Source organism: Phaethon aethereus (genome assembly GCF_964289735.1).
Source record: "Phaethon aethereus genome assembly, chromosome: Z".
Lineage (NCBI taxonomy): Eukaryota > Metazoa > Chordata > Aves > Phaethontiformes > Phaethontidae > Phaethon > Phaethon aethereus.
In genome coordinates, this window is record NC_138577.1 from 54792589 (window position 1) to 54808447 (window position 15859).

The 15859-nt window shown below is 40.9% G+C and overlaps 1 protein-coding gene across 1 annotated transcript in view; it reads right to left on the minus strand.

The window, feature by feature from the left end:
* Positions 1-11631: 11631 nt before the first annotated feature.
* Positions 11632-15859, minus strand: part of MEGF10 (multiple EGF like domains 10) — a gene marked incomplete at its 3' end in the record, with an annotated part of 76798 nt that continues 72570 nt past the window's right edge. The window contains exons 22-24 of the mRNA XM_082013096.1: positions 15543-15587; positions 12756-12962; positions 11632-11792 (exon numbers count right to left, since the gene is read on the minus strand). Coding sequence (XP_081869222.1) covers positions 11632-11792; positions 12756-12962; positions 15543-15587 — 413 coding nt within the window. The remainder of the gene's footprint in view (positions 11793-12755; positions 12963-15542; positions 15588-15859) is intronic.

A 15859-nucleotide genomic window follows, 5' to 3' on the forward strand; every position in this document is an offset into this window, starting at 1 on the left:
ACCACAACACTACCCAAGAAATTGTAGCCCTCTTGGGCTTAAGCACTTCAGCAGATGCTCCTGAGCATCACACCTGAGGACATGCACCTTGCTGAAAACTGCAAACAGCAGCACAGCTGGCAACAGACCAGGAGTCCTGACTCTGTGACATAAGCTCTAACCATGACCTTGTACAGCTACCTTAAAGTGGAAGCATTTGGGGGTCAGCTAAATAAACCTCCGGGAAAGCCAAATGAAATCTGCTGAAATTCACTTCCACCATTAATAAAATTACACTGAAATTAATTTACACTGAACAAGTTTTCCAGCAAAGAGTACAGTAAAATCCAAATACCATACTGCTCTGGTGACAGAATCAGAATTGAAAGTAATTGAAAAATTTGGCTTTTATTTTGAAGGCTAGATTATGTTGGAAGTACCTTTTTAAACATCTTTGAGTAAATAGTTAAAATATACTAATTCTGGAAAAGTAAAGCTATATACTTATTTAAAAATCTTCAATTAATATAAAAGGGCTTAGGAGAAGAAAAGCGAAGTACCTGTAGATTTTTGTTTGTCTGTACAGAGGCAGCTAACAAACCCTGCTTCCTCCCAAGTCTGGTAAACTAGACAGCAACGATTTGTACCACTCCCTAAGATAACAATTCCTACAGAAATTTTAATGAAATAAAAATCCTATATAAAGTAATTATATGTATGAAAAATAGACAGATGTAAACAGTTTCCGCCATACCCATTACATCAACAGCTACCAAGAACTGCGAGCTTACTCCTTTTAACAATTTACAGAGGAAAAGGCTTACATAATGTGTTGAGTAAAAATACCCATTTGTATATAAATAGAACTCCACTTATAAAAACCCAGCTATTTTCCTCTCTTTCAAACCCACACCATTTCCTCATTGTTGCTTTAAGTACATATACAACTTTTAAATTTAATATGGTGGAAAAATTACTGTTAGAACCAAATTGAAAAATCCAAGAAGTAGGATGTTAGTCTTGACAGGCTTACAAAGAGTCTCAAAACCATCAGAATCACTCAGGAGAAATTACAGTCCCTCTGACAAACCAGAATGCTTTGCATAAGTGATTAAAGATTAAACATTTGAGCCCAGACTCAGAAAGAAAGTAAATGTGGCTTATGTGCAGCACTTTTCATAAAAACTCTTATGACAGAGGGATTCTGAGTACTTCTTCAATTCATTTAAAAGCTTCTCTTCAGATGGGATGAAAGGGTCAGTATTCGCCTGGTGGGGAACAGACTGTCCTTGCAGAAGAAGTACATCTCTTCACCCCTTAGAAAGGAACTGTACAGTCTTCCGTTAAACTTCACTAAGCGAAAAAATTTGCAATAGCAAGATTTTGTTCTTTAATCAAGCTACAGGAGTTTACATTCCCCTCATAGAAGTATTTCTAAAGTCATTCTTCTTCCAATTACACACTGTAAAGAAAGAAAGAATTTTCCATTGTGCAACTGAAGTAATGACTGACCAAAACCTCCTGCAAAAGTTTTATTTCAACAAGGCTCTTTTAATCTGCTGCCTGATTTCACCTAATGCCATGATTAAAAACTGCTGAGAGGTGCTTATTATTTAAAATAAATACTGCAGCCATGTAGAATGACCGAAGAAGTTCCACTGAGTGGCTTTTCAAACACTCTGTACAAAGTTGTTTCAAAGCTTCACAGAGCTATTAAAGGGGGAGTGGGAATGACACAACCTCCCAAAAAGTAACCTAACTGACATCTAGAAAGTTAGGAATTAGTAGAAATGTAAATAACTCTTTAGTTGCCTTTCTCTATTAACTTTACAATGAGAAAAGTGAAGAAAGCATTAAACAGAAACAGCAATCCCAAATTTGCAAAAATGAGTCAGTTGCCGAAATACAATTATAAAAACCCCTCATGGAACTGACTTAAAATTTGAATTTAAAGAAAGCAAAAATCGGTAGTTTCACATCTTCTCCTCTCACTTGTAAGCCTCTCTGGGAAAGCCAACTATCTGCAAATACAACCTGGCCAGGAGATGGAAGCTTGAGAGAGGAATCCTGCCAGTTCTAGGGCCTATTTCCATTCCCTTGGACTTTACAGGTCCAGGTATGCACCCGCAGGCAATGTGTCCCAGCAAGCTATCCTCTGTCCCTAATACATCCCATATTCTGTCATACCTTGTCTGCTATAATCAAAGAGGGTTGCACCACTACCTGGGGAAAAGAAAACCTATCCCTACCTTTGGTGGAAGAGCAGACAAATTCCTTTATTCTCTCACATAACACACAACCACAATAGGCTGTACAATATACAATACAATAGTATTTTCCTCCCACTCTCAACTTTTTCCTTCTGTTTTTTCCCTTTCCACCCCCATGCCAATTAGAGAACCCTGAAGCCTAAATGCTCTTACATTTTTTTTCTGTTTAGTTTACCCATCCCCTCACACAACCATCAATCTGACTATGAAGTCCTGACGTAGCCAGGACTAACATGAAGTCTGCACAAGTAACAGCCTTCTGTACACTGAAGACCCAACATAAGCCAGTTGTAGTTTGCATCTGCTGCATGCAAAACCAGAAATAATTTAAAGAAATAAGGTTAAAGAGAAAGATAAGACATGGGAGGAAAGAATGCACAAAAGGAAAGGAAAGCAAAAAATACAATAGGTGTAACTGGAAGCTAATAACTCATTGTTTTGGAAGAATCCAGCACTACCTATAATTAAAACTGATCCTACAGGTTATATGGTTTAACACTTGAACCAAAATGGCCTACCTGAAACTAGTTATATGTGAGAAATTTGGAAGCACTGGGGTGGAAAAAGAACATGGGGGAAAAAAACCAAGCAATCCACAGACTTCCAACAGTGTTCAGTCCTCAACAAAGTTTCCAATAAGGGTTTCCAGCTTCCTTAGAGGAGTTGCAGGGAAAAAGTTCCCCAGTAAGCTTAGCCTACAAATCCTTAATGACTGCTGGATGTGGAACTGGACTGTGGAACTGGACTGTCTTTTCAGAGATTTAAAAAAATAGATAGTAATAATTCTTCATAGTTCAAGCTGCAAATACATAGTCTGCAGCAAGTAGTCCCTGAAAATTCAGCCTAACTTCTTACAGAAGTGACTTTTGTGCCTTCTTGCAAACTAGAACATTTTGTATTGATAAATTGAAGAGACAAAGGAGAAACTCTAAGACAGGCAAATTGAAGCATGTGCAATTAGGTGAAAATAACAGCAGTACTGCCATCTAGTGATTTGTGATCATAAACGGATTTAACAAATTCTATAATCTCACCACATTTAGCTAGGAAAAAATCTTGTCTTATGCTTGTAAGAAAGTAAAAAAGAAGGGATATGGAAAAGAGAAATAAAGAAAAATACAGGAAAATCACAGTCCCAATGATTCATCATCCTTAAAAAAAACCTTTAAGAAGCATGAATTTTGTTAGGCTTCCATGAATTATTTGGTTAAAATAGCAACCCTTGTCAGTACTAATGAAGAAGCTATAGAGATGATGTTAAACCCCCATATTACACAAAGAAAATATAGTATACCCACAAGGTCTATCCCTAGTTGACTGATAACTGTATTCAGTCGATTCTCACCAGCTGAATCTCATCCATTAACCTGAAGCCAAATGTCAGCCATTAACCTAATTCCCAAATGCAAGGACTGTGTATATTGAAGGGAAAATTGTGACTGAAAATTTTGACAGGACTCATGTTAAAAGCAGGAATGAAATAATTTGATGTAGAGACTAAAAGACTGAACTGGCAAATTATTTATCTTTTGACTTAAGTTTAATAGGAAGTAATTACATTTGCACTAATATTTTACAATAATCTTAAATACATAGCCATACTACTCTAAAAGACAGAAATTCACAGTTAACAGTAAGATTACCTACAAATGGAGATTAGCAAACTTCACATGGATAAAAACACATTATTGAGAAGTCAGTCATACTTCAGAGTTTGTAATGAGGCCATATTTTCAGTCATCTGTAATTAACCCCTTCTTGTATTTCAGTAGATACTTCTGCTAATAAAAAACCCCCATAATATAATTAAGAACTAAGTAAGGCAGTTCTTATTCAAAAACTATTCTCTAAACAGAGTCTAAAATGAAAAAAACCCACAGCTAGAATACTAAATTCAAATGCTATTAGACTTCTCATCTTTAATCATAATAGGCATAACTATTTTAATTGTGTGGAACAGTGCTGGTTACACACATTGTTAATGGCTAAGCACAAGTTGACAACTGTCCAGAATAAGGAGCAGTCATTTATTTATTTATTTGAACAAATCAATTGTTGAGAGCTATTCCCACTGCAACCACCTCTTCAAATAAACTGTTACATCCTAGGTTGCATTAACTGATAGACAGATGCACAGGCATATACTTCTGTTCAAGAGGAGAGAAGTCAAAGGGAAAAAAAGCCCAAGAACTCATAAACATGCAAACAAGAGAGATAAAAAACAAAATGACCAACAAGGTGGCAAGAAAAAAAAAAAGACAAAAGAAAAACCTTCAGTATAAAGATAGAGTGAAGCTGATGTCAATCACAAAAACAACACTTTAAAAAAAAAAACTCACCCCAAAACAAGAGTTGAACTGTTACTCCACTAAAGTTTCATCTGAAAAATCCGTCATGTTGCTTTATTCCGTTTTAGAAAGGGAGAGCACAAAGTCAGGGATAAAACTTCCTTCTGACTCTTTTCTGTTAAACGTAGGCAGGTCCCAGAGGACACACAAAGCCTCACTAAAGCGAAAAGAAGGGCACAGAGGGATCACCAGTTTAATCACCTGGTGTTAAATGACTTGTTCTGAAGTCCAAAGCCTTAAAAAGAGGTAAACAGGAAAGAAAAAAAAGACAACAGAACTATCCTAGACCTCTTTTATATTCATAGCATAATATTAATTTCAACACCCTCGTCACATTTTCACCTTTAAAAAAAAAATTCTGTTTACCAAGCAGAACCCAGTATGCTTCAGACCTAACTCAGTATCAAGATCACTCAAAACACCAAGCATGCCAAAAGGGGTTGCCCTTGTCTTGAGACTACTGCAGCTAAAGTTATTGTAGTCCATAGATACCATAAAAAAATAGGACGTTCCACTTTTCTAAAAGCTTCCTAATATCTGAGAATTATTTTGTTTCCCACATTCTTAGTGCCATTGCCAACCCTTGGGATTTGTTCCAGACCACATGCATCCTTACTATCAAATTTTTCTTTTTAAATATCACAAAGCTTATGTAGCTCCATGGACCACTTAGTTCCAGATCACTCACAATCAGGGTTGAAGAACTACAGATCTAGTATACAATGTTACATAAGGCCACATAAAACCATCAAAGAAACAGCTATACAAAACCACGTACATCCTACCAATTTGCACTAATAGCTATATCATATGATGTGATGCAACAGCTCCAGCACTTCTAGAGGTTTCTCCACAAAAGAAATAATGCTTTTCTCATGCAACAATAAAAATAAAGGGCAGATCACTTCAACAATGCCTGCAGAGACATAATAATTAGTAAACCTCCTGAAGCATCACTTCTGTCAGATACTAACAGATCTTCAAGGGTGGTGATTTCCACTGTCAGTCACACGGATTCAAGATGAAACCACACGGGTTTACCAGGACGAGCATTACCATCCCTAGCTGCAAAGCTGGAACACACAACCCTGAGGCCAGGCATCCAAACTCCCTGCACAGTGCCTAGAAGCTTGGTCACTTGGAAGGTGACTCACAAGAGCAAAACAATATATGTGACCTAGCAATGTACCAGGACCAGCCAACTGGAAAAGTGCTGGTCCATGCGTGCGTTGGCAATGGTAACCGAGGCAGCAAGAAGTCCTGCTGTAAGGACCCTGATCCACATTCATAGCCCTCGACCCTCACCCTACAAGAAGCCTCAAAGCGTGTTCCCGTCGGCAGGGAGGACAGGAGTCGCTGCTGCCCTTTAGAAGGCCAAGGCAGTTCAGAACAAGAGGAATAAATAAGTGCCCACAGCAGGGTCAGGCCCCTGGCTGCTCCCCAGGGCTGAGCCCGGTGAGGGAGTGACGCCGTGCAGCCCCTACGATGCCGCCCAAGGGAGAAAGGCGCCCAGGCAGGAGGTCTCACGACGACTCCCGGGGATCGGCCCAGGGTCTCTACAAGCACACACGCGGTCGGGCCGGCAGCCGCTCCGCAGAGCCCCGGTTCTGACGGGCTGTCAGAGCGGCGCGGCCTAGGCCGGCTGGCCAGGCAGGGCGGCGCGTCCCCCGCCGGCATCCCGCGCCGGGAAATACCTCAGCAGACATCCCCCCCCCCCCCCCGCCCCACAGGCCACAGCCTCCCACGCTGCCCGCAGCCTTAACCTCCGGACCTGCCCCAGTCGCTTCAGGCTCCAACAGCGCCCAACGACCGCAGCCGGCACCCGGGAGCGCGGGGATGCCACCGCTGCGGGACGCCGCCGCCGGGCCTAGCCCAGCCCTCCAGCCACTCCCTTCCCGCCGCCGGGGACGACGGGTGCCAACGCGTGCCCTCTGCCCGCCGCGACACCTGGCCTCACCCAGCGCAAGCGTTAGAGGCGGCCACCTTCCTCCGCCGCAACCCGGCCGGCCTCGCTCGCCTCGCGGGGAAATCGCGCCCCGGACCCCACCGGCGATGAATGGAGGCGCCGACCAGCTCCGCCACGGACTACAGCTCCCAGCAGCCATAGCGGCGACGTGCCCGCGCCCTAAATGCCCCAGCCCCGCCCCGCGGGTCGCTCCCCGCCCTGCCACGTCTTCCACGGCGCGGCCGAGCGACGGCGCGTGCCCGCCTACTCCTTCCGCCGCGCTGCCGGTGCGCATAGGGGCGACGCCGGTTCCCGAGAGGCGCGTTCTTCGGCCCCGGGCGAGGGTGCCGCTCGTCGCCCGGCGTGCCCCACGGGTGGCTCGTTCCCTGGATCCAAAATGGCGGCAGGGGAAGCAGGACGACTTTTCTGCCACGTTCGCAGGCGGCGGGGGGGAGGGGCCGTGGTGCGCGGCAGGGACGAGGGTAGGGCGGCCTAAACGGACTCTGCCCGGCGCCGGGCAAGGCCGTTGGGGTGGTGCGCGGGTTCGCTACCCGCCCACCCCGCCATATTTGCGCGCTGTCTTAACAGTCACACCTGAGCAAAGGGTCAGGCTTCTGGATGTCAGCCTTGATTTTCCACAAAGCACCTAATGAACTACTTACTTTCTACAGGAGGGAATATAAAAGACATTACTTAATGGTCCAGCATGGGCAAGGATAACATTTTTACATTCCTCATGCTATTTCAAGATCCATCATAACCAAATGAAAAACAACAAAAAAAATGTCAAAGCATTTCCCATCTTTCATTAGAAACTTTATTACATTAACCTACAGGTATGTGAAGTGAAATAAATGGTAGTGAAGGGCAGAGTGGTGAACATCAGTCATCTTTGGAAAATAGATATATTTTCACAACAAAACACTTTTTTGTTACAGCTAAGAAAAAAAGCCAAGCATACTTGATAGGTTTTCTTTAAAAATATATTACAGTTCAATCATATCAAAGTGAAGTCTTGTGGGGTAAAAAAATGAAGAGTTAGGTTCAGTGCTCTAGCACTAGTGTGAGTGTACCAAATGACAGTATTTTCTGTACAGTAATTAATAAACATGCACCCATTTGTTTTCATTCATTTAAGCTACTATATGTAAAATTTTTATATTAAAGCATTTTTGTCAAAATTAGCTCTGTATTCTTCAGTCTGGACTTTAGGGCTTGAATATAAGGATGATTATTTGGACACATATCTAATAAAAGAACTCAATTGTAGTCACAGTACTTGGAAAATGCAACATATTTTAAGTAACACATTCCTCACTTTTGAATTTATCCTAACTTCACTTCAATATTAAATTGACTTTGCAGATTGTCTCAGCAGAAAGTATAAGTACAGTGAAATCTTCTTTCCCCTGTAATCTGCATGCGCATCTCCAATTAAAATTAATGGGAATTCTCTGGGTAGATCAAGATAAGGGCAAATTTTATGTGTAACAGTGTGTTGTGATTAAAAATCTTTGATACAGTAAAAAGCCTTGAGGTTCATTATGCTTCTAAATGACCAGAATTAATATGCCTACATTATTTAAAAAAACTAAAGTTTATACTCACTACTTACTTTAAAATCAGCTATTAACTTTGTGCAGCATTTTGCACTTTATTCAACTGGTAACGAGTTGCTCGGGGATAGCTGTCTCCGTTTTCAGTGTTCTGTTTCTCACTACTGTAATGTGAATATATAGAGAGGCAAGGCATCTCCTTCCATTCCTGTCTGTGGTGAAGCCAATTCTTTGAGTAGGTGGTGCTTGCTAAAATTATTATATGAACTTACTCATTAAGTTCCCACTACAGTGTGGTATGCATGTTCAGAAAAATTTAAGTTCTCTAAGGAGCATACTGAGATCTACAAAAAGGGCTAATGTGACAGTCATGAGGATTGAGTTGGTGGTCTCTTAAATTGACAGCAGAGTGTACTCCAGAGCAAGCCTCCCCAGCTGTACAGGAGACAGCAGGATTGCTAATGCAAGTCCTGTGTGCTTTTTTTCCTCTGGAATGATACACAGCTATCATTTAACAAGAATGTATTAGCCCTGCAGGCAATTTGTTTTCTGAGTGTCTACCAACTATCATTCACTGAAGTAAATTCACAAGTGATTTACTTGATGTATATGTATTGCAAATCCAGCTCAGATATATGCAGACATTGCTTATGCTGACTACACAGCATGAGTTTTACCCACATTAGAAAGGCAGACTTTGGTAATGTGTATATTTAGAACATACACAATAGGCAAAATCACCAGAAACTCATCTGTTCTCATTAATATTTGGCTGAATATATCACTTGAGGATATGTGACATACTGAAAATTTTCAAACAAGTCTAATTTATTCAGCTCTTCGCTTTTTCCATATAAAAAAAGAACCGTTTATATTATGAAGATTAATTTATCTAGTGGTCTCCAAATTTTACATAGAGTAAGAAAATAAATTTTTGTGAGCTCATAATTGCTAAACACAGCATTTGCTGTTAATGGCTTCAGAGAAGAAAGGTTTTATTTTAAAGTCTCTTTCACACCATACAAACACATGTATATACCAGTAGCTCTACATGTTATCTATATGCACACAAATGAAATCAATACTTTGTCTTACGAAGGGATTAAATGGTTAACCGGCTTTTGAAATCTTGTAGTTAATTTCTGTACTTGCAAAATCCAAAAATAATCAATTTATTTATTCCAAGGATATACAAGAAATGCGCAGGGAATTGCAAAACAGCCGATGGTCATGGCCAGCGAGAACCAAGAATGTTACAGGGCACATCATACAGGCATATACATTCTCAGGCTTGGGCACATCCACAACGATGTCTCTGGATGCAGACTGCTCATTTATGACCACAAAAAAGCAAACTGTATTTTCATTTCAGCTCTAGGGTTCCTTTTAAAAAAAACTCAATGTTTTTTTCAGTTTTTCTTCCAGTTGATCCTCTGTTGCATTTAGTATTCCAAAGGCAACTGGCTGTGATTTTCTTAGGAATGCTGTCACAATAGTGATAATTCTTTGTCTCACACTGTATTGCAGTCCAGACGCAAAGATAAAAATGGTCGCGGCACTCCCTCTGCTAAGCCAGAGAGCACATACACCAAACGACCTACTGACTGCCCTTCACGTCGTTATAGTGCATCACAGGTCTCGTGCCAAAATGTGACCACAACACAGAAAGAAGAGACGACTAGTGCTTCCCATGATACGCCGTAACGATGCAACTGCCTGTGACCCTTCCCTGTCAATCAGGGATATACCAGCCCTCGGGACAAGCTATTCACAAGTGGCTGCAGACTTACGGCCAGGGCAGGGTGGAAAAGCGTGCTGGGATTCTGTTACAAGCAGGTTAGCAGGTAGCATCACTGACATTGGCAGCAGTTGGAAGCTGGAATGCCATGTCATTTTTAGGTTTCTTAAAGGTAACTTCCCACTGAAAGAGAATGTCCAGTCTATATCAAGCATTTTATTTTTAGGCTGACGTGTTTGGGGGACAATTTTGCTTCAATGGATGGATACCTTGGCAAATTTAATTTCCACTGAATTACGCAGTTCATAACAGACTGTTTTGGAGGGAGAGAAAGGAGCCTTTTGGAAAGATGGTCGCCATCCATATGGTCAACAGAATAAGCTGAATTTTAAGGAGGGACTGTTTTTTACTTCTCTTCTGCATTCTTGTTATTATCCTCAACACCTTGATTTTTTTTCCCCAATTAATTCATTAAGTTAAACTATTATGTAGTAGCTAACCACCTCTGATAGTGGTTATGTATGACATGAATTCTTACTTTAATCTCTCCCTCTGCCCAGAGGTCCCTTTATCCTGACAAAATAAAGGCCAGTTGGCAAAAATGCAAAAGAAAAGGACACACAGTAGAAAATTTTTGCAATTACAAGCTAAATCACTAGAAACACAGACACACAGCGTAAAAATGGAGACAAGTTAATGAAGAATGGGGGATACATGTGTCACATTATTAGCAATGCAAAAGACCAGCTTAAGCATGTGTTTCCCTACAACAACTATAAAAAAGGTGCCTTTTTAGCAAGTATGCACAGAGATTGCTTAGTTATTTCTAAGAAAAAAAAATCAGAACACTTTACTATTTTTATCCTATATTACAGTCATTTTTACTACCTGTTTATAAAATGTAAACCTTTCCTTGCAGTTAAGATTTACAGCAGTCATCACCTTTGTCCACTCCTTACATAATCAGTCCATGGTGACAAAAATAAACTGATTTAATTTACATATTTTATGAAGTAATTACTGATATGTTATGGATTGTTAGTTGTGTATGGCAGAAATAGTGGTCAGAACTGCAACATATAGAGTTCAACAGTAGTGAAAGATTTGTTGAAGACTGGTGCTGGGTCTGGAGTACCAAGAGATCTTGAGGCATCATATAATATTGATGTATGCAATGCTTTTATCACCAAAACTATTCAAGCAAGGTATGTCCACCACCAGTAATGGACAAAAAAAGCCTGATGATGGATTTCCCAAACAACTGCAGTATTGTGCTTACTTATCCCCATCAGATCTTGATTCTTAATATGTCTTGACTAAAGATCAGGATGGAAGGTAAAATTTTGCAAGGCAGTTTTTCTTCTACATAACTAGTGAATCAGATCACCTGTACAAAGTGGTATTTGGTAAATTGCACTGTCCTGGGAGTATTTCTACTCTGAAACATGACAAACATGAAGTCTATATTTAAAGTCGCTGAAATGGGATGTTACCAAAACTGATCTGCAAACTAATATTTTTAAGCCAGTATATTACAGTATAAATGTGTTGCATACCTGTCTCTATAAAATTTACTGCCATGAAAAAAGAATGATCAGGATCCCCATAAGTGTGGCATTTGTCCATCTGTCACTTGTATACACAAAACAAACCTCATGTTGAGATTCTGTTTAATGTACAGCAATTGTCTGCTGGGCAGATTACTGCCAAATATGATGGTAAACTAGAGGAAGGAGCACAACCATGCCACTTTGCCCCTTGAGAGTCCCACCGTGCTACACATCAGCTTTAGGGGTCATTCACTGCTGACCTCCTTCGTGGAGGATGTGGGGCTATCTCGAACTGGTAGCAAGTCGTAATGACATGGAATATGGCTGTTTTTTGGAAGATCATAAGGATCCTGGCTGAAACGTCCACTGCTGCTGAATGGTCCCTGGACAACACTCACCGTAGGTTCTGTGATAAAAGAGAGCACATACATTCAACACCAGAAGCAGCAAACAGAAGGCAAACACTGTATTTCATTTCAGTTTGCATGACAAAATATTATCTCCTTTCTGCTTCAACATAAAGATTCCTTGTCATGCTAAGTCCTGAAATGCAGGTGTAGAAACAAAGGTTGATGTTAAAGTGTTCTGGCCTTACACTGAGTTACACCTGTGGGCTTGCAGCACGGCCCTGCCATGAGTATATTAACTGACAGAAGCAAGTGGACCAGCATCTTTGTGTGTGGACAAACTAAAAAAAAAAGCCCAAATCTGTGGCTTTTAATCAAGATTTTATAAAAATCCTTAGAAACACAATGGGGATATTGATGGATTTCAGAAGAGACTCTAACTGGGGACAGAAAAGGAAAATGGTTATCCTATGACATGTGACGTACACTTTATTCCAGTCTAGAGGCCGTTAGGAAAACTACCATTCCACAAGACCCCAAGGTTTTCTGTAACCACAGGAACTAGATAGGGCTCATATCAGTGAAATACTACATCAGTAAGTGAAGGTGCCTTTTTTCTGATCAAAAGGAGGAAACAGATCTTTTCTATCCCTCCCGTACACTTACTCCGGCTGCCTTCAGTACTTAACAGCCTAATCTAGAGTTGAATTACATTGGAATCAATTGCTAATCTTATTTTATGCTGTTGTTTAAGGACAGACTTTCAAACTAGGGAAATTCAGAGGTACCTCTAGGTTATAGAACAGAGCTGAAGGTATTTCAAACTCTGTTTTTGTGAATTATACTACTTATCTCGAAAGAATGAGATTGTTATAGCTTTTGAGCAGAAAATAGAATCAGAACACATAATAGTTTTTTTTCAGTGATTTTTCATGTGTTTTGATTAAATTCATTCAAAGAAAAAAAAGTCCTGAGCTCTCTGTTCTTAACCTTCAACATCTAGAAGTAGATTTTGCACTTACCAACTTCATAAACGTTCTTATTGGCTGAAGCAGAGCCAGCGATCTCAGCATATGGGGAGTCCCTGCGTGCTGGTGACTTCATTTCAACGTATCCGCATTCTGAACTTTTTGGTACAAGAGCTGGTGGGTCTTTTATAGTAGCATATGGATTCTCAGAACTACTTAATGAGCAATTACTTAAGTTGTATTCTGAGTTCTTCACTAGATCTGCAAAAAAAACCCCATATTACTCTTTAAAGCATGCTACATATTGTGGACATGGGTACTGAAGAGGGTATTCTTTAATTTTGAGTTCTAAAAAGTCACTCATAACTGAATATTTAAATGGAAACCAGTCATAACACTTCAAAGCTGTTATACAGCAATTAATGAAAGGACCTTTATTGCTATGCTCTTTCGTGGGCTTGATCTTGCCATCAGCAAATTCTTGTTGCAAAGTCTGAGCACCTTCAATTCTGATTAAAATAGTAGCTAGCATTAAATACGATAATATGTAGAACCAGTTTTTAATGGGAACTTCAGAATACTTTTTGTCTTTTCAAGTGCTGAACTTAGGGTACTATTAAAATAAGTGATCTAAGACTGTTCCCGATAGCAGTCTCTGAGCGGATGGTAAGGTGACTTCTAGGGATGGCCTGTTTGGTGCAAAGTTTGAGCATGCAGCCACAATAAAGCATAACTTCTTATAAGTTTCTGTAAGGTGCACATAGGAGAACTGAAAAGGAACCCATCAGGTGGCTTGTCATTTCAGAATTTAACTGAAGCACAGATAACTAGTTTAAGAAAAGACATGTTTTCTTATGCTGGGAAGAGATTTTCTGGTGTCCATGTGACTTGTTCTCTGTGTTGTTTTGTGATACATTGTGGTTTTAAGCTTTAGAGCTGAGTCTTTCTCAGCTTGTTCCCAACTCTGAATATCCAGCACGAGACTGACCTTGGTGAACCTGCCATACCTTTGTGACTCCTTTAAGGTATTTTAAATTGGGCTTCCCCTAATCCTCCCAAACCAGGAAATGTCAGGTATAATAAATCACTCCTTCAGCTTAACTCTTCTGTATTATACGCAAGGTGACAAACCAGCTGCTTTGGTCTACATGTTTAACTTGTTATTGATATGGACTTAGCTACACTTTTTTGATTGTTTGGATTTGAATGGCGTTAAATCCAGCTGGCGGCCGGTCACAAGCGGTGTTCCTCAGGGCTTGGTTCTGGGTCTGGTCATGTTCAATATCTTTATCGAAGACCTGGATGAGGGGATCGAGTGCTCCCTCAGTAAGTTTGCAGATGACACCAAGTTGGGTGGAAGTCTTGATCTGCTGGAGGGTAGGAGGGCTCTGCAGAGGGGTCTGGGACAGGCTGGATTGATGGGCCGAGATCAACTGTATGAGGTTTAATAAGGCCAAGTGCTGGGTCCTGCACTTCGGTCCCAACAACCCCATGCAACGCTACAGGCTTGGGGAGGAGTGGCTGGAGAGCTGCCCAGCAGAAAAGGACCTGGGGGTGCTGGTTGACAGCTGGCTGAACATGAGCCGCCAGTGTGCCCAGGTGGCCAAGAAGGCCAACAGCGCCCTGGCCTGTATCAGAAATAGTGTGACCAGCAGGAGGAGGGAAGTGATTGTGCCCCTGTACTCAGCACTGGTGAGGCCGCACCTCGAATCCTGTGTTCAGTTTTGGGCCCCTCACTACCAGAAGGACATTGAGGTGCTGGAGCGTGTCCAAAGAAGGGCAACGAAGCTGGTGAGGGGTCTGGAGAACAAGTCTTCTGAGGAGTGGCTGAGGGAACTGGGGTTGTTTAGTCTGGAGAAGAGGAGGCTGAGGAGAGACCTAATCGCTCTCTACAAGTATGTGAAAGGGGGTTGTGGTGAGGTGGGTGTTAGTCTCTTCTCCCAAGTAACTAGCGATAGGACGAGAGGAAATGGCCTCAAGTTGTGCGCCCAGGGAGGTTTAGATTAGATATTAGGAGAAATTTATTTATGGAGAGAGTGGTCAAACATTGAACAGGCTGCCCAAGGAGGTGGTGGAGTCACCATCACTGGAAGTGTTCAAAAAACGTGTGGATGGTGCTTTACGACATGGTTTAGTGTGTTGGGTTTAGTGGTGTTGGGTTAATGGTTGGACTTTATGATCTTGAAGATCTTTTCCAGCCTTAATGATTCTGTGATTCTGTGATATCCAGGCATTCTAGTCACCCTTCGCATGCCTTAGTCATATAACAAAAATAGTGACATACACCAGTATGGTCCACTATGAAGTCTTATGAGAAAACTGGATAATTCAAAAGATCAAAATATCATCACTACCCTGGATTTTTCTAGCTTTTCATTCCTCTCCATATATTCATATTTTTATATCCTTTTCAAAGCCCTGCAGTAAATGTGGTTAAGAACTGCAGGCTTGTAGTCATGCAGTCCTATATCGACATGCCTGTTACAAGAGGAATTGGCTCTCCTTTCGTCAGAGGCAGCATGCATCCTTACCTGGCTCACTAGGCTGAATTCATGGGGCAAATCCCTTCTGCTGGCTAGAATAGAGCCATTCATGACTCAAGCATTACAGAAACATTTGATGCATGTGACATATAGGGGACTTAGAAAAGCTTGGTTTGTTGTTTTTTTTTTTTATTTAAAAAAAAAAAAGCAAAGAAACTTCATGCATTGATTCAGTGTCAAGGAATAATTTAGTCCAAAAGTATTTTGTATTCTCTTCATGCAGAAACCAAAGATAATTTAGAAGAATAAACTGAATGTCTATGCCATTTCATCTAAACGCACCAGAAAATAACCTTACCTTTCAGGGACTTTCCCAGATACCCCCGATCAAGTCCAAAAGCACCTGAGAAAGATGATATAAAAAACAGAGTAGTTTTAAAATCAAAGAAAAGTGACTAGATAACAGCTTCTAAAGCTTTAAAAATTGCTTTGGGACTAATTTCTACCTTAGCAGAATAATTCTTTTATAAACACTGTGAAACTGCCCAGTATATGGTTACAGAAGCATTGTTACTATTTGCTTGCGCACTTGCAAACAGTAGCTTCTTGAACAGGGAAGGTGTTATGGTTATAAGGGACCATTAAATTATCTGGTTTGACCTCACATATGTCACA